This window comes from Arctopsyche grandis, chromosome 1 (genome assembly GCF_051622035.1).
Source record: "Arctopsyche grandis isolate Sample6627 chromosome 1, ASM5162203v2, whole genome shotgun sequence".
In the NCBI taxonomy this organism is placed as follows: Eukaryota; Metazoa; Arthropoda; class Insecta; order Trichoptera; family Hydropsychidae; genus Arctopsyche; species Arctopsyche grandis.
In genome coordinates, this window is record NC_135355.1 from 12,773,764 (window position 1) to 12,800,216 (window position 26,453).

Genomic DNA, 26,453 nt, shown 5'->3' on the forward strand with positions numbered 1-26,453 from the left:
GACAACGAAGGCACAAAGCCATTTGTAAACCAACGGTTACCTAAACTCATATTGCGTAAAATTGCCGACGCTTTGTTCGATCGTGCACAAACTGTAAGTGAACCAACTCCATCAAATATTTATATAAGAAATGTACTCCAAATACGAATTTCTGTATTTAATTTAACACCATAAAACTATTTATTTTTTAATATACGTGTATGTATGTGTATTCATTCAAATAAATTATCATCGATATTTTTTTCCTTCAACTTGATATCGTATTGTAACGTACGCCGCGGATTAAGCGAATAGAATCCCAGAGACTGTGTGACCGTTCAAAGATTATCTGTAACGGATATCTGTTAACGGATTAACTAAATGCATACCGTGCGACTGGTATAAGTGGGTTTTAAGGATTAGCGACAAGCTAAGTGCATGAAACAATGATTGCACTTCTCATACCGTGGGAATACATATCCGAATACGTGACTATACAGTAGGTAAACAGATTAGACGTCCTGAGAGATCTACCCCTTTATAAGGCGGTACGTAGGCGATATCATGTCATTCTGGACTTAGCAGTGACACTGCGTGTATCTCCTGAATCATCAATAAATGCTGTGAAACGACTGTTGGCCTTTTACTTGGATCCTCCACCCACCCGTACGCAACAGTATCTAGCAACAGCTTTTTAAAGACAACAGACTATGTATAAATATCACAATCTCAAATATTTTTTTTTGAAATTGAGTAGAGTGAAATTATAAAAGCTTTTACATTTCAACTTGTGTACAAAAATTGAGTTATAAAAAATCATAAATTTTATTTCAAAAATGACTCGTCGCGTCGCCTCGTTTCAATATCTTTCAAGCCATGTTATTTCAATATGAAATAATGAAGGGACATATCTTGAATATATGTACATACATACTTATATGTATATGAACTCGCATATTGTTATACAAAAAAGCATTGCGTTTCGGTCAAATTGAAAATATGCCCAAAATTATTATTAATATGCGTATGACAAATTAATGTTGACTGACCATTTGACCGGGTGCGAATGCGTCAAATTTGTCCGAATGATTAATGGAATGCGGAAAAATACTTCGAAAACGGCGTATATAAACGAACAAAGTGAAATTTTAGTGTCAGTCTGATTTACGCATCCAAAAACGAGTAATTTACGATGACTTCAGGAACGTGAGTTGCGAAACTGATCTCATAGCATGTCTAGAAGTAAAATGCTCCTGGAGGAAATGGTAAAAAAACATTTTAGCGAATTACATACGAAAAAAAAAATTAATTGAATCGTTTTAGTAAAGGTAATAATTTTTGAAATTCAATATTTTACGATTCAAAAAAATATACGTATGTACATTCGCCAACCGGTAGTCCGTTGTCTTCTGGTGGTCTGTTAGAATATTTTGGTGGGTGGTCCACCAAAATATTCTAACAGACCACCAGGATATGATTGACAAAATCTGGATATGATTGACATTTTTTATATTTTATCAATAATACAATAAAAGTAATATTCTAAGAAATTTTTATTGATTTTTTTTATCTTTAAAAATATTGGAATTTCTAATTATAATTTATGAATTATTATGGATTATAATTATCCCCTTTATATTTTACTAAATTCAAGAACTGTACTGAGGGGAAACAAGAGAAGCGCAACAATTAAAAAAAAATTCGGGTGTGACCAACCCATGACTTTATCTATGTATTTGAGGAATATAAGAAAGTCTCAAAACAAAATTCTATATTGAACCGTACACACATTTACACATACCGGCAGCATTATGAAATACTAAGACAGCATTTTCGATACAAATTGAGCGCAAATGTATGGAAATTTGCACAAGACAAAAGTTCTACTTCCTGTTGTCGGATTTTGTTCAATTTTTTTTATTACTTAAAATCACTATCAGTTTTATACACAATAAATATCAAAAAGATTAAAATAATTTAAAAGGTCTAAATAAAATGATGAAATATTGTTTTAAAAAAAAATACTACTTCCGGTTTACGAATTCTGACCAAAACATTATAAACTATAAGTTAGTACATAAAAAAATACAAATATAAATTTTCAGGTTGATACGTTTAGGGGTGTGGACAGAGTAGTGGGCACAACATTTTTGACCTTCCTAAGAGGAAAAAATCCGACGTCCGGTTCATTAAATTTAGTAATTTTATTTTTTATTTTAATTAAAATCACTATCTTTATTATACACAATAAATATCAAGAAGATTAAAATAATTTAAAAGGTCAATAATAAAATAATGAAAAAATAATGAAATATTGTTTTAAAAAAAAATACTACTTCCGGCATACGAATTCTGACAAAACTTTAGCAGCTTTATGTTAGTACACAAAGAATACAAATATAAATTTTCAGCTTAATATGTTCAGGGGTGTGGACAGAATCTAGGCGACAACATTTTTGACCTTTTTAAGTGGAAAAAATTCCACTTACGGTTTATAAAATTTAGTGATTTTTTTTATTTTCATCACATTGATACAAGAATTATACTTGAATTTTTTCGTGAAGAACACAGATGTTTAAGGGGTCGAAAAAAATAGTGGAAGAAAAATCGAACAAGAGTAAACTGCCACTTCCGGTTGATGGATGCTTACCAAATTTTATATATAACTTGCTATTACGCTTAAACATTTAGAAATGAAATTTTAGTTCAATAAACCAAAAGGTTTCTGAGAAAAACATAAAAAACCTCGATTCTCTAATTCAAAAACTTAAAAAAAAGAGGACACCTATAAGGGGAAGTACAATTTCCAGAATTGTCGATAAAAATTTCAGTAGCCGATACTAAGTTTCAGTTTGATAGGACTAACGGTGTTAAAAAAATCCCCAAAATACACAGACACTCACACACATTTTTTTCTAGATCATGAAAACGTGATGAGTGATCGATTCTGAGTTCGAATCAGTCATATTCTCGAGTTCGAATTTTCACAAGATCACAAAACTTCATCTATTGTTACATAAATACTCGTAGATAAAATAAAAACTGGTCGTGACATCGGGAGGGTACCATACCTTCACATACAGTCTCGGTTAAAGCTGGGCTTATGGTAAGCCTACCTACATATGTATATGTTTATACACATATGTATGTACATAATGTAATATCACGACAATTTTCGATACCCCAAGAGCTATTTTAATTCAAATTCATGTTCTGTGGGATTTAAGATCTCACGTCTTCTATTTACTAAATATGATATTATTTTTAAGTAATTTTATATTTTGATCTTTCTAATACTCGTTTTTTGACGACGATTCACAAAATCTATAATTCGTATACAATATTTTCCATCGAAAGTTTTATCCAGTATATATGTATGTACGCAGCAATGCCTGAAATGATTATGAAATCATATTGTTCATGATAAAATTGATACTTACTCTACATCGTTGATGTTGACGATTCGATAAGTCTTCATGGTTGCGACAAACTAATTTTTTCACGGAACTTCTAAAATTTCTTGTCATGAAGCAGTAGACTATTGGGTTGATAGCAGAATTCATGTGACCTGTTTTATGAAAAAATAAATTGCAATAAAGCAAACATAAAATTATATATATATATATATATATATATATATATATATATATATATATATATATACATATATATACATATATATATATATATATATATATATATATATATATATATATATATATATATATATATTAAAAATAATAAAACAGTGTCGAATAGACTCCTAAACCACTGAACTCATTACGATGGAACTTTCAGGATTTGTTGTATGCATGTTCGGGAAGATTACTGTGAAAAAATATCGCCCAAAAACGGGAAGGGGATCGGGAACGGGAGCTAGAACGAGAACGGGAACTGCATGCGGTATTGTGGCATTGCAACGCATGCCGGGTTCAGCTAGTAATAAAATAAAACTACTCAAATAAAGTTAATAAAATGTTTATTATTAGATTAGCCATGTTCGAGCTGTTTATATTATAAATACCGAGCTCAGCCGGGTAAAACAACTGGTATATAATACGTTTACGATTTTTTAATTTCCTACTTTATTTCGTAATTTGAACAACGCGTTTAAGGAATTAAAATAATGTTTTATTATTTTTAATTTAATTTGAAGCTGTTTCATAATATCGTTTTGAATTTGGTATGGATAGTATGTACATACATATGTATATATGTCCATATGTATGCCTGTTCGAGTTATTAGATTTAGATATTTGATAAACAAAATTTGATATAAATGAATTTTTGTATCAATAATATATATTAAATAAATAAAACATTCCACATTCTAAATTTTTATACTGGAAAATTTTAGTGTATATAAAACAAATAATTTTTTCAGCGTTTTCATTATTTGTTCGAATTGAGAACCGAGTCACCAAATTTTGTCAATTTCAACGCGAATTCCGTTTTCCCGTCACGTTACTGTATTTTCACAGGAATTTTTTTGCGACCACTACGGACCTCACTGCTACAATTTCAGAGATAATAAATAAAATATACCAACCCTCCATATATGTACGTGTGTACCAAGGATACAGAAAAGTCCGCAACGACGGTGTAATATTACAACAAAGTTCACAACTGAAAAGCTATTATGGGAAAACGGTACATTCGATATATACTCGTATACTTCCATACATATGTATATGTGTAAGGAAATAAAATTTTCAAGGATAGCAATGTTTTAACGAATATGTAGTTGCCGTATTTTATTTCAATGTAGTAACCAATAATAATATCCATCCTTTGAAAATGTTCAAGAACTAAACGTGAGCTTCAGCGATATTTTTTCAGTTTTCCCGAAAGAGGATGTTTACATGAATGTACTATACAGATAAATCACACAAAGGTTTTCCGGTGAGAAACAAAATACCATTGTTCAGTAGCCGCGAATTTGAAGCACGAAACATTTGCAAAAAACAAAATGTAAAAATAATTTGAATGAGCGATGGTTAATTTTAAATTACTGTCACGCCGCTACATAAAGTAATATGCGTGTATGTATGTACATATGAGCCGTTATATTTGAAAGTGGTGAAAAGTCCACTTTTCAGTTTAAAAAACACTATTTTTGAAATAGTGTTTTTTGAAACTGAAAATTAATAGCCAGTTTTCATCGGAGACCTTTAGCTTCATCGATGCTTGACGCAATGATGTTCTTTGGTTGGGACCATTTATCTTCCAGATCATTAGAATTAAAATTATTATTATTTCCAATGGTATCCGTGAAAAAACTAGTTGAAAATTTTGTTTGGAATATTTTCAAGATGTCTTCCGTTGGTGAAATTAACTTTTAAGCAAAATCACGCGAATTTTTCTTTAATTTTAGTTTCACTTCTGCAACGAGAAGTTGGTGATCAGATCCACAGTCGGCTCCTGGAAATGTTTACGTTATGAATTTATGATCTCCATCTCTTATTGACCATGATTAAAGACACGTATTTTGGGCAATTTAAAAGTGACAATTTAGAATTCTTCCTATCCCATCGCCCATTTATTATGTGATGAAATTGAGGAGATAAAAAATATCTTGCAGTTTACCATAGACGGTGTTTTTCCTGTCAAAACCAAGCAACTGCTTTTGTCTACTACTGTAAACAAAAGAAGAAAGTTGGAGCTGTGTATCCAAAAGGCTGCTCAAAAAAGCGTCTTAAAACTAGACTCGCACTCAAGACTAAATGAGACAAATCTATTCCTCCGAACATTGAGTAAACTATTCAATCCATCTGTGGCAGGTTCAAAATCTAATATTATGTTAAAGAAATAGTTTTGTTTTTTAGAAACCTGCCATTGTTTAATGTATTTACAGAGGCTCAATGTTTGGAAGGATATCAGCACTTTTTTAGACAATTAATAGAGAATATAAAAAGTGAATCCACGCCGGATATATTGCTTTTATTGATGGTTTAAATTAAAAAAATTAAATATGAAGAGTTGTGCCGCTCTAAAGTCTATTTGGTGTCCCCGTCAATAGTGTGGATGCTGAAAGGTATTTTAGTAAATACAATATAATTTAATAATAAATACAATACAATAAATACAATAAAGTTTTCATAAATTTTAATTGGTATTATATTTTTATATTCATATTTTTTGTCTTTGTATTTCATGTTTTTTCATTGTAATTTTAATTCCAAAACATTTTTGAATTTTTCTATTGTTTTTTAATTGTTGTGTTGTCTTTAAATTGTATATATGTATATAAATTTTATTAAAATTCATCGAAATTTTTTATTATTTAAAATTAAACTGTTCATAAAAATAGATGCTAAAATTGAACATTTTTAATGCCCTAAAACGCTAAAATGAAAAATGAAAATACTAAAATTGACAAAAATAGATGCCCAAAATACATACGTGTCTCTAACCCATGATGTAATCGATTTGGTTCCTATATCTATCGCCAGATGATTTCCAGGTGTATAATCTGCGAATATGATTTTTGAACCATGTGTTCATAATAGTCAGTTCATTTTCTGTCCAGAAATCTATCAACTTTTCCCCTCGATCTATAGTATTCGAAAATGTCTCTTGGCTGATCCGAATCTATTGTTTTCCTGATATTTGCGTTGAAATGTCCAAATACAACTGCTAATTATTTTTTTAGAAATGGCATTCAGTACGGTCTCTTGGTCAGCGTAAAATTCATCAGCATCCGATACATCGGCGGAAGATGTATTATAAGTGCACATTTGAATGATTCTGTCAGTGATTGTACGTACATATTATAACCTAGTCCGTACTGCTGTAGATGCGGTGTTATAAGTACGGCAACACCTGAGAATGTTGAGTTATTTCTTCCTGAGAAGTAGACTGCGTTTCCATCCTGTGTTGTGTAGTGTCCTTCTTTAGTCTAATGGGTCTCAGAAATACCTAGTATGCTTATTTTATGAGATTTTGTTTATTTTTATAATATTTTTCTAGTTATGGTCATAATAATAAAAATTAAAATGATCAAAATAAACATCGCGCGAATTACCGATCAGCGAGGGTCAAAAACAAAAGAAAATAAAATTTTGCGTGCTCCTTGTTTCGAAGAATTTTTATGTAAAAAATTAGTTTTTGTAAATAATTTGTAGATTTAAAATATATGTACACATGTATTTAAATAATCGTCAATTAAAAAAAAAGAAGGTTTCCGATAAAATCAGAAGGCTATGAGACTTTAGCTATGAGATGATTTATATCTTGTGTACATATAATATATTTTAAATCAACATATCGAGGGTATATTTGCAGAATTACTATTTCGGTACTATATATTTTCGGTACTTTATCTTTGATTTTAAATTAATGAATAATAAATTTAAAATCCAAGATAATGTAAATATCGTACGTACATACAATTAGTGAATAGCGGCTCCTTTTGCCAGATTTAAAGGAAGACGAGGATTGATTCATTCTTCGACTAATTCGTACAAACTAGTCGATACAATGCTTTCTTTTGAATTCAAAATATTCAACTAACATTAAGTGTTAAAATGTTAAAATTAAGTGTTATTTTATTTTATAAAATAAATTAAAATAAAAAAAAGAACCGATGCTTAATTCCAAAATACAATACACGTCCCAATAGTTTTGAAGCAAGAGAGCGTAAAAAAGCTTGTAAAAACAAGTTTACAATGAAGTAATAGCAAAAGCATTTTTCCCTATTAGCCTTTGTCCTTTATATTTAATATGAACATAACAATTCAATGCACGTATAGCGAGAAACATAAAATATAAATGTTTCGCAATTATTGCGTACTCATATTAATTGGCTAATGAAAAATATATAAAGATTTTTTTTACCGGTAGTGCCGAAGCTCAAAATTTGCCCAAAACCGGGAGAATTAGTATAAGTAGAACCGATATTGGAAATCCCACATATGTAGATGTGTAGATAGTTATGATATAAAAAAAGGAAGAGCGTTTTAAAATTCGTCTATTTTCAATTTTGTAATTATCATATTAAGTTATCATTTAACTCAACACAACAAGATAGTCATTTTATAATTAATTGCCGTATAATTTGACCGATGCGAAATGAAAACCAAAATTTTACAGACCTATGTATTTAAGATCATCGGATTTCCGGTTTAGGAAAATATTATGGGTTTAATTTCAAAAATAATTTAAAATATTTTTTTTTCGGTCTACACGTTTTTGACGTATTGTTTACATATTACAGGTGGATGACTTATAAAATAAACATTTAATCAGGCATAGAAAGAATAATCGATTTTGGTTTACATGTGAAATACCAATTGAAATAAAAAATCCTCGGATATATACATACATACATATTCATATATTTCACACCTTTTAGTTAGTATTCAGCTGATGTACTGGGTGGGGAAGGGGGAGCGATTCTTTGCAATTAGGTTTGTATCGCATACATTTATTAAATAAAAATGAAAAAAAGTCTCACCGAGTAGTAACGAATAAGATTGAAACGTTCCAACAGATTTTTCGTTCAAATATTTAAAATCTAGCAGCAATTGTACAGTGTTGTAGGGCAACCAGCATATGGCGAAGAGCACAGCGAGCAGCAACAATATCCAGGCCACCCTCTTCCTCTCCCTGAACAGGCGAGCACCCTGAAAATATTATCCATATTTTAATTAAAATCATAAATCCTCAATCCCCCAAATTGATATGGAATGTAGCCAAAATTGGCCGCGAGTAATTTTACAGCAAAAGTGGATCGTTAAAGAACTGTTGAGATTTCAATTGAACTGGTTTCACAATACATCCATATGTATTTTACGATCAACCTATGTATGTACATACATATGTATATAAGAAAAATACCTGTTGTGTGCTGGCACTACCTTCTTCACGGTCAAAGGGCGGCTGCATTGAACAAAGTTTTTTACCCATCAGCGAATATGCTACAACCACAATGAATCCTAAAAATACACGACTTAATTAAATTTCCGTGGGAAAAGCCTGTACAATTTGAGCATATAACATTTTTAAATTGAGATGTTTTAATTGAGAATACTTTCTTAGAATTTATTTTAACTTTTGAAAATATGATAATGTAATTAATATATATGCAATGATTTTTTTCTAAAATTTAATTTTCAAAAGCAAAATTAGCTTACCAGGAATTGCATAAACTAATATGAAATTCATCGATCCAAATAGTTTCTTTTCAACTGGAGAATTCCCCCAATGCTCGATACAAAACTCCACTATAACATACTGTAAAAAAATGATTCAAATAAAATTTTAAAAACACTTCAAACATGATAATATAATAAATAAAATGTACAAATGTATGTATGTATGTATGTATATATATACATACCTGTACATAGAAAATTGTTCATGCAAATAAAATACAAGAGAAAAATATTATGAAACACTATGTGTTTATTATTGAAAAGAGTCAAATAAATTCTTCAATAATATTTTTGAAGTCTCAGAGCAAATAATATTATTATTACAATATTCATCTATTGAAGTTAATTTGGGTCGATTATGGTAAGTTTTATGTAATAAACAAGAATTCAAGTCGCCGTTTCGCTCGAGAGTCCACCATAAAAAGCACGACGCGCTCCCAATTTTTTTTTGATTTTTAAATTTTTTTATTATTAATAAATTATTTTCACAATACATCTTATATCTATTTTAATAGCTACTGATCTACTGATCATTTTATATTTTACAATTTTAATTTAATTTTGTTAGTAATCATAGTATTATATTACATATTCTAATGTTAATGTACAGCATAATCGGAAAAAGAGCTCAAAAACCTATTTACAATTCTTATAAATGCTCATAATACATCTAATACATAATATTAATTAAAATGTCTCTAAAGTCGATGATCTAAAGCAGATTGTGTTTATACCTGAAGGATATAGACATTTTGTTGTAATCACCGAGACTCTTCACAGGTGTGTTTGTATGGTTATTAGTGATTCTGTCATAGAATATACTGGTTAGTTTGTTAGTAATGTCGGTAACAAACTTAATATTATATATGGCATGCAGTTTTTTCAAGTTAGTATATATGGGTGTATTATAAATTATTTTTAGGGATTTATATATTTGGAGTTTGGAAAGGTTAGTATTCGAGGCGTTATTCCATACATGTGAAGCATCATATATATAAAGACGGTAATCTGTGTGTGTGTGTGTGTGTGTGTGTGTGTGTGTGTGTGTGTGTGTGTGTCCTAACTCTCGCCGAACATAATGAATGAATCGATAAAAATCGATAAATTAATTTTTCGACGAGACGACTTTAGGTCTGTTCATACCTAGTCAGCACGTACCGACTTCAGCAGGTATCCGGCCGTGCGAAAAGTATTCTTTGGTACATTTTGTATGGGTATATTCATACCAACCGTCACGTTTACGCCACGGCAGGCTTACAGCAGTACCCGACATTTCCTGTTCATACCTGACAGCAACATCCGTCAACGTATCGTATCCGTTTTTTTGGCCATCGTGGGAATATACACGCGAATTACGTGCCATGAGTCTACCGCTTTGCTGTTTTGGACCAATACTATATATAAAAACGGACTGTCGCTAAATATATATATTTGTATATTTGTATGTGACGGACGATCAACCATCAACCAGTATGGGGAATTTTTTATTTTTTTTTTCATTTTTTTCATATTTTTCATATTTTTCATTTTTTTCATATTTTTCATATTTTTCATATTTTTCAGTTTTTTTCAGGTTTTTTCAGTTTTTTTGATTTTTTCAGTTTTTTCATTTTTTTCATTTTTTCAGTTTTTTCATTTTTTTAATTTTTTCCATTTTTTTCATTTTTTCAGTTTTTTAATTTTTTTAATTTTTTCAGTTTTTTCATATTTTTCATTTTTTTCAGTTTTTTCAGTTTTTTTCATATTTTTCATATTTTTCATTTTTTTCATATTTTTCATATTTTTCATTTATGTGCTCCGGGCGTCGGAGGCGCCGGGGCGCCGGGGGCGCTGGGTGCGAAGCCCCCGCGGTGCCGAAGGCATCGGGGGTGCTGGGGGCGCCGGAGGCGTCGGCGGCGCTGGGGGCGAAGCCTCCGCAGTGCTGAAGGCATCGGGGCGCTGGGGGCGCCGGAGGTGTCGGCGGCGCTGGGGGTGAAGCCCCCGGGATGCCGAAGGCATCGGGGGCGCTAGGGGCGAAGCCTCCGGGGTGCTGAAGGCATCGGGGGTGCTGGGGGCGCCGGAGGCGTCGGCGGCGCTGGGGCCGAAGGCCCCGGAGCGACGGAGGCATCGGGGGCGCTGGGGGCAAAGGCGTCGGGGGGTCGGCGATGCACAAAACGTAATTCGTAATTCGTAATCACTTCGTAATTTGTCATTCGTGCATCAATTTCTTTCCGAAACCAGTCGATTCAATATCTTTAACTTTATTTTTATTCGAGTTTCAATTCCTTTTCGAAACCACCCGTTGAAATCAACGGGCCCAACACTAGTTATCGATAGTGACAGTTGACAGCTGTTCAACCTTTCGACATGGTTTTGGCGCAAATATTTAAAAAGAATTTAAATTTTTTACGGAAATATTTAAAAAAAATTTCTCCATCATCCACAAGCTTCTTATACAGTGTCCAAAACTCTCCTTCGGTTTTTCTATTTTTTAACATGGGATGCACATCAAAACGCCTCGGTGCTTTTTTATTGCCTTCTTGAGCTTCTTCTTCCAACAACAGCGCGATTATACATAATTTTTCGTTCGATAAACGTCGAAACATTTTTGCTGACTTGTATTCTGACGCGTAGCTACGAATGCACATGTATGCATTCGTATTGCAAGTACTCGACAATGCGACGTAAGCAATATTGCGCCGTATCGTCATGGCCTCTAATGTAAAAGTAAGCCGATTTTACCTTGCACTCGGCCAAATTGCTGTAAACTTTTTTTTTTCCTCATTTTTCATATTTTTCATTTTTTTCATATTTTTCATTATTTCATTATTTTCAGTTTTTTCATTTTTTTTCAGTTTTTTTCATTTTTTTTCATTATTTTCAGTTTTTTCATTTGTTTTCATTTTTTTCATATTTTTCATTATTTTCATATTTTTCATTTTTTTCATAATTTTCATTTTTTTGTGCCTTTGTCTTTCCGAAACCAGTCGATTCCATATCTTTAACTTTATTTAAATATATATATATATATATATATATATATATATGTATATATATATATATATATATATATATATATATATATATATATATATATATATATATATATATATATACATATATATATATATATATATATATATATATATATATATATATATATATATATATATATATATATATATATATATATATATATATATATATATATATATATATATATATATATATATATATTAGCTTTCTATGAGTTAGGTATGATTTTATGATGAGAATTAGGTAGTTTGGTATTTTCTGAATGAGGAGATTATGAATGACTCCATCGTGCCAAACCGTGTCGAAAGTCTTTTCTATGTCGAGACATACCATTCCGGTACTTCTCTTCATATTAAAGTTTTTCTTCACGTGTTCAGTTAGTCTTGTTAGTTGTTGGGTCTTCTTCTTAGCATTAAAAATATATGTACATATATGTATAAATATGTACATATATGTATAAATATGTATATATATATATATATATATATATATATATATATATATATATATATATATATATATGGTTGATAAAAAATTTTACTGGTTGAGTCATTCATAATATCTTAAATCTTTTCAAAAGGCTGCTCTTTCGAACGTACTATATTTTTTTCGGCGTTAATATGCGCTTGTGATTTCAAATGATGCTACTTTAGCGCTCCTTTGTTTGTTTCCGTACGTAGAAATTGAAATTAAGCTCCATTCTTCAGAAATGCTAACTCCTTTAGATTTAAAAGTTGAAAGACTTTTTACATACAACAAATATATTCTGGCGATTTTTCGAATGGAAACCTTCTTCGCTTTCAAATACGCTTTCAAGTTTTTTTCGGTGGAAATATCCCTGCAGCGACCAATTTCTGAAGAATTGATATTGTACATTTAAAAATTCAAAATTAAATATTAAATCCATCAATTTTATAAAATAAAAAATATTAAACCCCTAATTACCCTTAGGACAATCAGACAGCAAAAGGTCTCAGCTGAGAATCTTTTCAATATTTGAAAAGATTCTCGCACTCTGGCCCTTGGCGCACAATGAACAAAGGGTTTTAAGTCTCTTTATATTAAAACGGGTTTTAAGTCTGTTTTGTTTTGCAGATATACAAGATAACTGTATTTTGTACATAGTTTAAAATAATTATGTTTTGTTAACAATATGCTAAAGAAATAACGAAGTTATGATTAGAACAAACACGTATGTCGCAAAACTCGCAATTTTTTGAGTAGGAACTGTAGTTGATTGTTAATTGTTCGCTGCGTATAAAAATACATTACATGATTTTTTCCAGGTATCAACTCACCATTATCGTGTAAGCAATGTAAATTGGCCTTTTTACAAATAAACTGATACCATCATATTCGGGTAGCTAATTTGAAATTTTGGTATATTCGCTTTTTTGAAAACTTTGATAAAACCCATGGGGAATATAAAATGACATGTAAAATCATTTATAATTAGCATAAATTTAAAAAATAAAATAAAGTTATTTGCAGTCGACCAGTCGGTCATAAGCAGATTTTATAACAATTAATTTATCAGAAGATTTGGCAATTCATTAATTGCCAACTTTTTATCCATTACTCGAGCACTCTGCGGCGCTTTAGTCTAGTGTCTTTTGCACTAGACTTTATAAGAGCTTTTGCCAGCTCGTTTGAGTGGGTTTCGAGTCTACGCTTGTAGTTTTTTGTATAACTTTCTATTTCCGTTTTAATTGATGGTATAGATACATGTTGATGAATTTCAGTGTTTCTCGCAAACCATGGGGCATTTGTTATTATTCTAAGGGCTTTATTTTTGAATCGTTGTAAGATTTCCACGTTAGAGTTACTACTCGTTCCCCATAGTTGGATACCATATGTCTAGACTGGCTTTAGGATTGACATATTTACTAAAATTTTATTCTCTAATGTTAGACTGGATTTTCTTCCTATCAACCAGTTCATTTTGTGTAGCCGCTGGGTGAGTTCCTGTCTTTTATTTTTGATGTGATCTTTCCATGTCAGTTTCCTGTCAATGGTGAAACCCAGGTATTTTGCTGTGGTACTTTCAGTCAGCTCATCGTTTTTCAGTCTGACTACTGGGCAGTTCCCTCGTCGAAGTGTGAATGTGACATGAACAGATTTGCCAGTGCTAGCCTTCACTCGCCATTTTTTCATCCACTCTTGGAAGCCATTTAATTGATCCTGTAGCACTTCCGATGCGAGCGTGGGGTCGCTACTACTTGTTAGGAATGCTGTGTCATCGGCGTACGTTGCTACTGTGACATTTTTGTTTGGTGTTGGGATGGCTGCTGTGTAGATCGTGTATAATATTGGTCCCAAAATGGATCCCTGTGGTACTCCCGCTCTGATTTTGTATAGCTTTGAAAACGCCTCGCCTTGTCTCACTTGGAATATTCTGTCCTCAATATACGATTTAATATTTGTGTATAGAGTGTGTGGGAGCTCCTTTTTGACCTTATATAGCAACCCCTTGTGCCAGACTCTGTCAAATGCCTGTTGTATGTCTAAGAAGGCTGCAGAGCAGTATTCTCTATCTTCCAGAGTTTGTCTGATTTTTTGGACCACTCTATGGACCTGCTAGATTGTGGAGTGGTTTGCTCTGAACCCAAATTGGTGTTCTGGAATTATTCCTTCCTCCGTTACTACAGGTAGGATTCTAGTCAGTAGTATCTTCTCAAATAGTTTTGAGTTCAAGGTCAGTAAGCTAATCGGTCTATAAGAGGATACTTCGTTTGGGGGTTTGCCGGGCTTAGGTATCATCATGATTTGAGACACTTTCCAGAGCGCTGGGAAATATGATGTTCTTAAAATACTGTTGAACAGCATAGTTAAGAATACGATTCCCTTCCTCGGTAGTTCTTTTAAAATTAACGCAGTGATTAGATCAAATCCAGGAACTTTTTTAGGATTTAGCATTTTTATGTGTTTTATAATTTCTTTAGGTGTTATGCTGTTTATGGGTTTACACATCTGAAAATCTGTTTTTAAAAATTTATCTATCTCTTCCTCGGATTCATCTTCTGCATCATTGGGTTTAAATACATCCTGAAGAAATTCTGCATAAATTTCGGCTTTTTCATCGTCATTTCTTCCCCATCCGCCATTTGGGTTGCGTATTGGTGGAACTGACTGCTGTGGTCGCTTGAAGTTCCCAGTAGCTTTCCAAAGCGAGTATTCATTCGCTTTGGATGTCAGGTTGCTTAAATATTGGTTGAAGGATTCATTTTTAATTTCGTTTAGCATTATTTTGAGTTCTCTTGATGATTTTGAAATGATTTGCGATCTGCTTGTAATCGGCTTGAGATCCATATTCTTCTTAATCTTCGTTTTTCTTGTATTTTTATTTTTATTGCTTTGGGGTAGTTAAGATTCTGTTTTGTGTTCTCGTTTTGACAGGGCGTAGATTTCCAGGCTGCTATTTGTATTAAGTTAGTTATATATCTAGTTGCATCTTCTATTTCATTTCCTATTTTAAGTGGTATTTTCAAGTTAATATTTTCCTCCAAGTATGTTTTGAATGCTTCCCAGTCTGTTTATTGCACAGTGTTTGTCTTTTTTCTTTTTGAATTAGTGTTGTGCTCAATGTTATTATGATAGGACAGTAATCAGACGAACCGTCCATGCAATTTTCCACATTCATATAAAGCGAAGAGATCCCCTTGACTATAAAAAAGTCAATCAGGTCAGGTTTTTGTTTACATCGGCTGGCCAGAATGTAGGTTCTCCTGTCGACAGTGTTTGCATAGAATTCATATCAATGCTATTTTTCAGTTGTCTGCCTCTTGGTAGTGTAATTCTGGAGCCCCAATGAGTTTTTTTTGCGTTCCAGTCTCCTCCAATGATAAATCTATGTCCTAGAGTTTTAAAGAAGTCATTGTACATTTCTGTAGTTATTTTGTGTCTAGGTGGGCAGTAAATTGCTGTGATAGTTAATGGTCCTCTCCAGTCCAGCACATTTATTGATGTTGCTTGAATATGTTCAGTTTTATATTCAGATAGTTCGTAATGTTTTATTGTATTTTTTATTATTATTGCGGTGCCTGCATGTGCAGTTCCATCAGGATGATTAGTTTTGTATACCGAATATCCATGTAATTTGAATGTCTTTTGTACGGTGAGATGAGTTTCTGAGATCAATTCTATGTCTATAAATTGTGTTTTGATAAGGATTTCCAATTCTTCTCGGTTATTGTTTATACCATTGATATTCCATGCTGCGATTCTAAGTGATTTAATGCCTTTGATATTTTTCGAGTATTTTTGTTTTAACTCCTAATAATAGGGATGTTATTTGTTGAGTGATTCTTGCTTTTATTGACATAGTTTATTCACTAGCATTGTGATCAGTCCCATTAGGGTACCCATTTGGTGTATGAGAGTGTCCATTTTTTCTGCCTGTTTTCGGATCAGTTCGTGGAGCAGATCTCCGGGTATATGCTGTGGTTCCATTTCGTTGGCTCCATTCTTCACAACATCGGCGAACTGTCTTTGCTTTTTTCCATCTTGCTTAGTTTGGTTATGCTCTGTATCTTGCGCTTGCTGGCCGGCTTATACGGGGATTATTTCGTTGTAATGATTTGTTATTTTGTCTTGAAGTGGTTGATTTCTTGTTTTTCCTTTTCTTTTCATGATTTCTAAGTAAACGTTGCAGCCTTTGTAGTTTGCTGGGTGTTCATTGTGACATAATGCACATTTAGCTGGTGTGTTTTTGTCTGTTTTAGGACATTTGGATGTTTTGTGTCCTTCGGCGCATTTCACGCATCTATGTAAACGGGCGCATGCAATTATTTTTTGTATGTCCGTACTGCTGGCATCTGTAGCATTGGACAATTGTTGTCTTTTTTTTGGCTTCTTCGATTACAATTTTTTGATGGAAAATATTTGTAATTTGCTTAGCTATTTTATTATTTTCACCGGGTTCCAAGTTTACAAAGAATGTAGATGTGGGTATTTTATTAGGGCCGTATTTACAGTTAATAATTTCCCCCATGATTTTGTTGCCGGTTGCCTCTATTTCCTTTTTGATAATTTCCAGTGGAGTTGAGGGATGAAGATTTTTTATCACTATTCTTGTACACCTTTCTTCTTTTTTCGTAAATGTGTGTCCAATTAGTGCATTTGATCTTACCAAATATATTACCTTTTTGTATGTGCTTGCATCCTTACATGTTATAATGATTTGGTTTTTTGTGGTGGACTTTATAGAAAAGTCCTCCTTATTTGTTGCTGTTTGGAATAGCTCTATCATCTTGGAAATATCTTTAATCCCATATAAAAATATTGGTGGGGGTTTGTTTACTTTTTTCTGTGTTGGGAAATCTTGATCATTGCAGTCTTGATTAAGCGTCGATTATCTATTTTTAAGTTTGATTCGTGACTCTGGAGACGGTGATTCCAGATTCCGCTTTTTGCTTCTCTGGGTGGGAACTTGCTGCCATTCAGGAGCCCTTTTTTCCTCCGCTGTCCTCTCTGTGAACACGAAGTCACTTGTTGGATTGTCTCCTGTGGAATTACATCTCCCGGAAGTAGTACTTTTACTCTCGAGAATCGAGGTTTTTCTCAGATACCTTTTGCTTTATTGAACTTAAATTTCATATCTAGAAGTTGAAGCTTAATACCAAGTTATTTATAAAATTTGGTAAGCATATTTTTACCCAAAGTGGCAGTTTACTCTTACAACTGACTCCCATAGTCTTGTGTAATTTGGCGCAAAGCGTAAATGTTTGCTGTCGCACAATTCTCCCATACTTTGAGCGGATAAATCCGTCGGGAAATTGACGAGGGTAAATCGCTGCCAAAAAAGATTATTACCCATTAGATTTTTAATATCTTCAATACTACATGCGTGTGTTCACGGTCGCTCCAACACAGCTTAATTTCTCCAGTATGTACCTATGTATATATATTTAATCATTATAAATAATGGTTTTTCAATCACGCTTTTCGTCTTCGAGCTAAATTAAGTGTAAAAATGAAAGGTGGGTTTGTCGTTCGGAATAAATAGAATACAAGGGAAATGATGTAGTAAATTGGACCGCAGTACTAATATCCATCTATTGTATTTTGTATGTATGTACATACATATGTATAGGTACAATCAATAAAAAAGATATTGAAATCAAATCGTATCATATGATGAAATCGGAAATAATATTAAAACCAATTTATGAATACGGGGAATAATGAAAATATGTAATATTGAAACGTTAGATACAAAGTCATTTTGTTTTGCTCGGATTTTTTCACCAAAGAAATATACATATGTATGTGGACAAAAACTTGATTAGAAGTGGATTAGAAGAAGTAAATATGTACATATGTGATGATCTAAAATAATATTGTTTTTATGTATTTTTAATTTTTATACATATCTAATAATATAAAAAAAACCTATATATGTTGTTTTTCATTTACCATTATTATTGAAAATCATTTTACTATAATTTAGGTAAATTTTTAAAGAATTCTCGAAAATAAACCGGAAGTGGGATTTTTTCTTCTTAGAAAAGTCAAAAATGTGTACACTATTCTGTCCAGACCCCTGAACTAGGGTTTCTGACCCGGTTAGACCCGGTTAGACCCGGGACAGACATTCCCGGGAATTCACGGAATTTTTGCTGTCCCGTGTCCCGGGAATTCTTATCTCGAATCCTGGGAATAGGATTTTAAAAAATCTTGAAAATATACAATATTTTCACGACTGCACGAAGGGAAATAATAAATCAAATACACAAAGAATCGTAAAATATTCTCAAAGGTTTGTTGTTTAGCAGTAAGTACAGCGTATTCCCCGAACTTGGAAGTTTTATGAGCATAATGGCCAAAATCGTTTCTTGTAATTCTAGTTTTGGAAAATCTCAAGGACTTGACCTTGAATTATTCCGAGAATTGAAAATTAAAATCGAAGAAAGAAGAAGCCTGAAACTGATTTTTTGAACACAAATTTTAAATAATTCTAATTTTATACCGAACAAAACATTCTTTAAATGTTGTAATAACAGCGAATGTATGTATATCCTACGGCAGCGGTTTCCAAACTGGGAGGCGCGGACTATTGCCAGGGGAGGCGCCAAAACTTTTTAGTAAAAAAATAATTTTCATACCATAATATCTACAAATAAATAAAACTTCATATCGTAGCTTAACAGTAAAAATTCAATGCATGAATGTTTATTTTTATTTTTCTTTCTACCTTTCTCAAAGAAAACCAACCTTTCTCAAAGAAAACCAACATGAAGAGACATGAACTTGCCTATTTGGTTAAAATTTTTGGAAAATTGAGCGGTTTAAATAAAGCAATGCAGGGATCACAAGTACATCAACTTGTTCAAAAAGACAAAGTAAAAGCTTTCATTAAAAAGTTATGGAAATCAAATTTACAAAAGAATGAGTTGGATATGTTTTCACTTTCCAAAGATTTCTGGGCCACAGTCAATATTGAAGCAAGTAAAAATCTTTTTACTGACCACTTGGATGGTTTAGTGCTGCATTTTTCCAATTATTTCAAAGACTTTGATTTCTCAAAATGTTTGTGGATACAGAATCCATTTAACTATAATGAAGAAGATGCATTCGAGCTGAAAACCATCGAAAAAGAAAAATTCATAGAATTATCATGCGATAGCTCACTAAAACAAAAGTTTCAGAATTAAACCAGAATTAAATTTTGGATGAATCTTAGTGGATAGTATGAATCTTTGTATTGCAAAGCAATACAAGTGCTTCTACCGTTTATAACGTCTTATTTATTCGAAACGGGCTTTTCGGCACTAGCTGCAATGAAAACCAAATATCGAGCCAGGTTAATAGTAGAAAAGGAGTTACGAGTGGCACTCTCCATATTGCCCCCCAAGATTTGATTAACTTTGTGCCAATAAACAACAACACCCTTCGCACTAAATTTTGATGTGTTAGACGTAGTTTAATTATTAATTTAATATAAAAATAAATATAGGTGATCGTATAAATTTATGTTATAGCAAAACCTTTTTATTATTCTGTCTATTGTAGTGTTCAGTATTTTTTTTAAATAAAGGTTTATTATTTAAAACGTGTCTATATTATTATATCTATTAAAAAATAAAAGGTAGGGAGGCGCGGAAAAAAAAATTTTTTTTAGGGAGGCGTAGTAGCATAAAGTTTGGAAACCGCTGTCCTACTGTGAAACTATTATGAAGCGTGTATATACTTGTTGTATTGACGATTCCACAATGGAAGAAACACTTTTAGATTCAGATGAAGATGAAATAATTGTGTTTTTGACGATGAATGAAAAATTAAATAAGGAGTTATCAAAGACAAATATACAAAATATTAAATTAAAATATATATGCTGACGGGAGAAAAACCCGATCATTTAAAAAAATTGTTTTTGTCCCTTTTAACAATAAAACCAAGTTCGACCGAAACTGAAAGAGTTTTTTCCATTGCTGAAAAATTTTGTACCAAATCTAGGAATAGGCTTTCGGATTCTTATTTAAATATTTTAGTTTTCTTAAGAGGGCTGGATACCCGAAACCTTAATTTTGTTGCCGTTCCTTTCTTCGATACATACATATATTGAGTGAATGTATGTACATATATATTGAGTGAATGCGACAATATTTGGACATATATCAATATATATGTTGAGTGAATGCGACAGTTTCACTTCGACCAGATAATACCTATTTTAAATCGATAAAATCGAGGTTTCGTATTCTCCAGTTTTCTCCTCCGAAACTGGACCAATTTAAAAAAAAAAAATCATCATCGGTATGAGAAAGATATGTTTGTGTATTCGTATTTTTTTAAAAATCAACCGTTAAATTAGCACGCTGGAATCATTTGTGGGTGTAAAAACGAGGATTGGTGTTTGGTGGCTCCTAGCTCCTATAAAAAATAAGTAATCAAAAAAATAAAAATAGAAACATGCCTATGGTGGATATCCATAGGATATTAAATAATTTCTCTAGTGCCATAATTGAGGAAAGGAGTGTAATACGTTTGTATGGACAAGGCGATGGTGTCTAGCCCTCTTAAGAAGCTACTATAAATAAGTTTACTTTTATAATTACATTTTTTCCAGTTAATAGATATATTATGTACTTTTTTTATATTTTAGAAATAAATAAATATTTTTTTGTTAGTAAAAAAATGTATTAAATTGAGAAAAAAATATATTTTCTTTAAAAAAATATTCCGGGACATGGGAACGATCCCGGGCTCCGTCCCATGTACCGAGAATTGAAAAAGTACGGGAAATCAGAAACCCTACCCTGAACTTATCAAGCTGAAAATTTATATTTGTATTCTTTATGTAATAATTTAGAGTTGATAATGTTTTAGCTGGAATTCGTAAGCCCGAAACAATACTTTTTTTTATCATTATTTTATTTTATTTTTATCAATATTTATCATTATTTTATTTTGAGATTTTAAATAATATCTATTTTATTGATATTTCATCTTTATAATATTTATAGTAATTTTAAGTAATAAAAAAATTTGAACAAAATTGAACGACCTGAAGTATAACTTTTTCTTTTGTAAGTTTCCCTACTTTTGGGCTCAATTTGTATCAAAAATGCTTTCATAGCCGGTATATGTGAACGTGTACATATGTATGTTTCTGTTTATACTTCCTATATTCCTCAAATACATAGATAAAGTCGTGGGTTGGTCATATCCGAAATTTTTTTTCATTATATGCCTTAATCAGTAGTTACAAAATGAATACTTGTATATTGAAATAATGAAAATCTCTATGTAGATACTAGTATATTGTTTAATTTATTAAATTAAATTAGTATAATTATATAGGGCCCATTTCAATTTTACCACCCAAGGCAACTTAATTCGTTACTGTATGCAGTAGTTGTGAGAAGCGATAATGGATCGACAATGGAGTAAAAAAATAAATTTATATAAAAAATAATGTTCTAAAATATAAAAAATAATTATAAAATAAAATAATTAAATAAATAAATAATAAAAAATTAAATAAAACTAATTTATTAACATAAAAAGGCAATTTCAACAGCAAATGTACAAATGGTGGGATTAAAATTTCAATCAAAAAGATTTCAATGATTGGGGTTTCAATCAAAATTATGATCCCGGCTTAAACTAATGTAATTAAATATACTAAGAGGTTTGGGCCGCGTAAGTGATGATATAAAAGCGACAAAAAAATTATTTTTTATATTTTAGAACATTATTTTTTATATACATTTATCTTAATATTATATACAAAACTAAAAGGAGGTTTGTTTTTAAAAAACTATTTTTACCAGTTTTTATTTTCTAATTTTTAGTTTACAAATTAATTTAATTGTTATTTTATTTGAAATATATGAAATATATGACTGACGTCTAATTATTACCTAGAACAGTCAAATGTCTGCCGAGAGTTTTGGCCGTAAAAGCAATATGGATCGATATTTCCATCGACAAGAATATCGAAAACATTCATTATTAACACTTTGAGTGAACTAATTAGGTTTTTATATAATATTAAGCTATATAAATTATTATTTTGAATAAAAATACCAATAATTTTTTTTTACTACCGCCATCTATGTTTTTATTACCGCCATCTATGTATAAATTAACGACTACAGAGACGTCACCCTGATTTAAAAATTTTGAACTTGAAACGCGTCTTAAACGATATTTTATCTCTATCGTAATGGAGGAAGATCCATTTACTTATATTGATGACCAAAATGAGCAATATGGCAAAGTATGAAAACGATTGGATAAGAGGTAAATTGTCCTCTGAATTATAATCGTAAGTGAAACGTAAAGGAGGTTTGTAAAAATGGACTGATACCGACATTTAAGGTAAGCGCAACAAAGTTTCAGATTTTTTTGATACTGTGGCGGCTCGCTATACGACATGGTCGAGTTTGGTTACCTTCCTGCGAGTGGGGACCAACTCGGATGGGTTCGGAGACCGGCTACTCACTCTGCCTTCAGCTGTAATAATACCTTATCAATGTCAAGAAACATGCCATGTGAGGTTTTTAAAGTGAAATTATCCTGTTTAAATGATATAGTGAATAAAAAAATATTAAAACGGTGTTTAAATTAAAAAAAAAACCTTTGAAAATCGGTAGAAGTCACGATTTTCACAAATTTTAATTAGCTGGCAGCAGTGAAAGTTTTTTTTTGGAATTTTTAACGGATTCCCTATGACATAGAACGTTTTTTCTAACTGAAGCTGTTTCCAAATTCTAAAATTCACTGTTTTTCCCTACCTAACGTACATATATATATTGTATTAATTAATTGTATTATTGTACTAATTTACATATTGATATGTAAATTAGTACAATAATACAATTAATTAGTACAATATACATACCATAAATCACACTAACGAATGTTTATGATTACCATTCTTCATAGTTACACATACATTTACACGTCATATAAAATTATGACATAAGTACATTCAAACAGGTGTTGTAACTTTTTGCGTGAAAAACTTCTAGTTTATCCAAACATGGAAAAAGTACCCACTGACGACAAAGTTTTTCCGAAAGACGAAATTGCCCCATGAAAAAGTTATCGGTCGCGTGAGAAACTTTTTATTGAATCAGTTTTCCTCACCACTTTAAAAAAATAAACCAAGTATAGTGAAACCTAAATATACATATTATATAATCTATACTGTTTACGCCATATACAGTCCCTGCTCAGAATATTACGCCATCCCGATTGAACCGCGTTCGCGCCCATTTGCAACGGTTATAAATAATTCACAATAAGATCTTTTGGGCTATTTTTTTTTGTAAGCTCATCCTTATTTGCTACTCTATTCACCAACAAAAAATAATACAACATTATCCTTCAAAATGTCTTCAAAAACAAAAGTGAAATGATGGAAATGAGTTTGCTCCTGAATTACGTAAAGCATATACGAGCGTCTCTGCGAAGATTTTTTATTATTTCGTTAACAACACCGTGATTTTTTCTTTTGCTGCAGCTTTACTATTTGTAAAAAAATTACTTTCATTTATGTTTTAAATTGCTCGTTGTCTTAAATAGATTATTTTTTAGATTAGTCGGAAAGCAATTATTTTTAAAGAAATAAATGCAAGTATTATGGCATTAATAAAACTGAAATGTTTTATAAAAATATAATCGCGACAATAGAGGGTGTAAGTAATACGGCTGTTTGCAAAATAAGGAAACATCTTACACTTACTCAGCCTAATCCGAGTGTACGTAACAATACTATTTTATATTGAGTATTTTATATTGACACATGTTTATTGGGATAGTTTTCTGGGCACACTATTTTTTGTTTTCGTTTAAAAGCGTTAATTGGAAGTATGCTGAATTTTAAAAGCTTGTACTAGTTTTTACTCGTATTTACACGAATCTGAATTGAATTAATAGGGATAATAAATTAAATTGTCTTAATATGAGAATTAAATAAAATTCCACTTGGAAAAATCATATTTCGACTATTCTTGTGTATTACGAAAATTCGTTTATTTTGTCAAGGTAAGCCAGTTATCAATAAACTAAAACTCTCTGAACCAAAAAAAAGTCGTCATTTGTCGAACAGTGTAATTAGTTAATATTTTTGCAGTTTCACCAAGAACCGATTTTAAATCTTACAGTTAATCTTTTACTCCACAGGCTGGTATAAAATACCGCACAACACATGCATGACACAGTTTGAATTTCTTTCCTTTTGAAGTTGTCACAAAATTTGTTTTGTTTAAATCTTCAAAGTTCATGAAAACCAACAGTGTCATGATCACGATCTAAATGAAAGCTTCATATTTCGTTCTTATTAGTTCAAACTTTGTTTCAAAAAACTTTGATATCAATTTAGTTGAACAATCGGCAGGCTTGAAGCTGAGATTGTAAATAGCAGCAATGAATGTAAAAGTTGCTTCTTTCAGCAGATATTAAAAATTATTCATCACCTTAATCGGCATTTTTTGTCAATGACGAATTAATTTACGAATTTTTTTCAACAACGGATAATCCCTTCTTAATTTGTTCGTAAATACATAATTTCTTTTTGGCATATTGGGGGTTGAATTAATTTAATGTACAGTACAAAATAATCGCATACACACGCCGAAAATAAATACTCAAGTCCTAGCCCGTGCAATTCGATAGAACTCAACTAAAATTATGCGCGCACAACTGACCAAATAACCGGAACAAAATGAAACAAAACTTCATCTATTGTTACTACGTACATATGTAGATAAAGTAAAAACTGGTCGTGACGTCGGGAGTAGGGCTTCCAAACCGGTTTAAACCGAAACCGAAAAGCCGGCTTTTTGACCATTTTTCAAAAAACCGAAAACCGGCTTTTTAGCTCGATCAACCGGCTTTTTAAGGTTTTCTTTAATTAATGTTTTTTTCCTCAAAATTAACAATTATGAATTTTAAATTTCTATGAAAGATCAAAATAAATGTGTATAAACGATTTTAGGTAATGGCCTACCCAACTTCAGGTATAGAAAGCATCCTTATCTATCGCAAATCCTTGTACTTGAAAACATCAAAAAAAGTAGTCAAATGATTTATGGCAAAATGCATAGGAATTTCCGAAATATAATTGATTTTTCTTCGATGGAATTACCCTTTAAATATTGAGGCCACATACCTACTTTTATTTTGGATTTAAAATGTTCGTGATCAAATGAATTTGCCGTTTCAAATGAATTTATTTCCGAAATTTGCAACGGTTGCTTTTGGATTTTTTAAGCTAAAACAGATGCGTAAAAACAACTTTGAAATCTCTTTATCTATAATATATCTAGCTTATTTAAATCATTTAATTATATGTGCGTATTTAGGATCTGCCATTTTACAACTGTGATATATGTACATATAATACAAATTTTATTATTTGTAATAATAATATAAAGTAATGATCTTATGAAAGTTCATAATGTTTATAACTTAATTTAATTTATAAAAAACTATTTTTTTTGCATAATATAGATTTATATTATGCAAATATATACATATTTACATTTTTTTTTCGATATAAAAATTTTTAACTTAAAAAAATCGTATTTTTCTAAAACCGGTGAAAGCCGGCCAACCGGCTTTTTATTTGTAAAAAAAACGAAAACCGGCTTTTTATTTCGGGCGGTTTTTTGGAACCCCTACGTCGGGAGGATACCATACCTTCACATACAGTCCCGGTTAAAGCTGGGTTTATAGTAAGCCTACCTACATACTATGTATATACATACATATATGTTTATACATATATGTATGTTCATAATGTAATATCACGACAGTTTTCGATACCCCAAATCAATTTATTTTATATACAAT

At 31.4% G+C, this 26,453-nt stretch overlaps 2 protein-coding genes across 4 annotated transcripts in view; one reads left to right on the plus strand and one right to left on the minus strand.

Annotated features, from left to right (window-relative positions):
• Positions 1-26,453, plus strand: part of LOC143914228 (uncharacterized) — a 151,072-nt gene that overhangs the window by 115,708 nt on the left and 8,911 nt on the right. The window contains exon 2 of one of the 2 annotated variants that reach the window (XM_077434365.1): positions 20,104-20,195. The exons of the other annotated variant lie outside the window; for it this stretch is intronic. The gene's annotated coding sequence lies outside the window, so the exon portion shown is untranslated. Of the gene's footprint in view, positions 1-20,103; positions 20,196-26,453 lie in introns of those variants that run through there. 2 annotated transcript variants of the gene reach the window in all.
• LOC143914291 (neuropeptide FF receptor 1-like) overlaps positions 1-26,453 on the minus strand; it is a 97,232-nt gene that overhangs the window by 33,374 nt on the left and 37,405 nt on the right. For both annotated transcript variants that reach the window (XM_077434467.1, XM_077434459.1), the window contains exons 5-8: positions 9,114-9,213; positions 8,818-8,915; positions 8,435-8,603; positions 3,420-3,547 (exon numbers count right to left, since the gene is read on the minus strand). In XM_077434467.1, the coding sequence (XP_077290593.1) occupies positions 3,420-3,547; positions 8,435-8,603; positions 8,818-8,915; positions 9,114-9,213 (495 nt within the window). The remainder of the gene's footprint in view (positions 1-3,419; positions 3,548-8,434; positions 8,604-8,817; positions 8,916-9,113; positions 9,214-26,453) is intronic.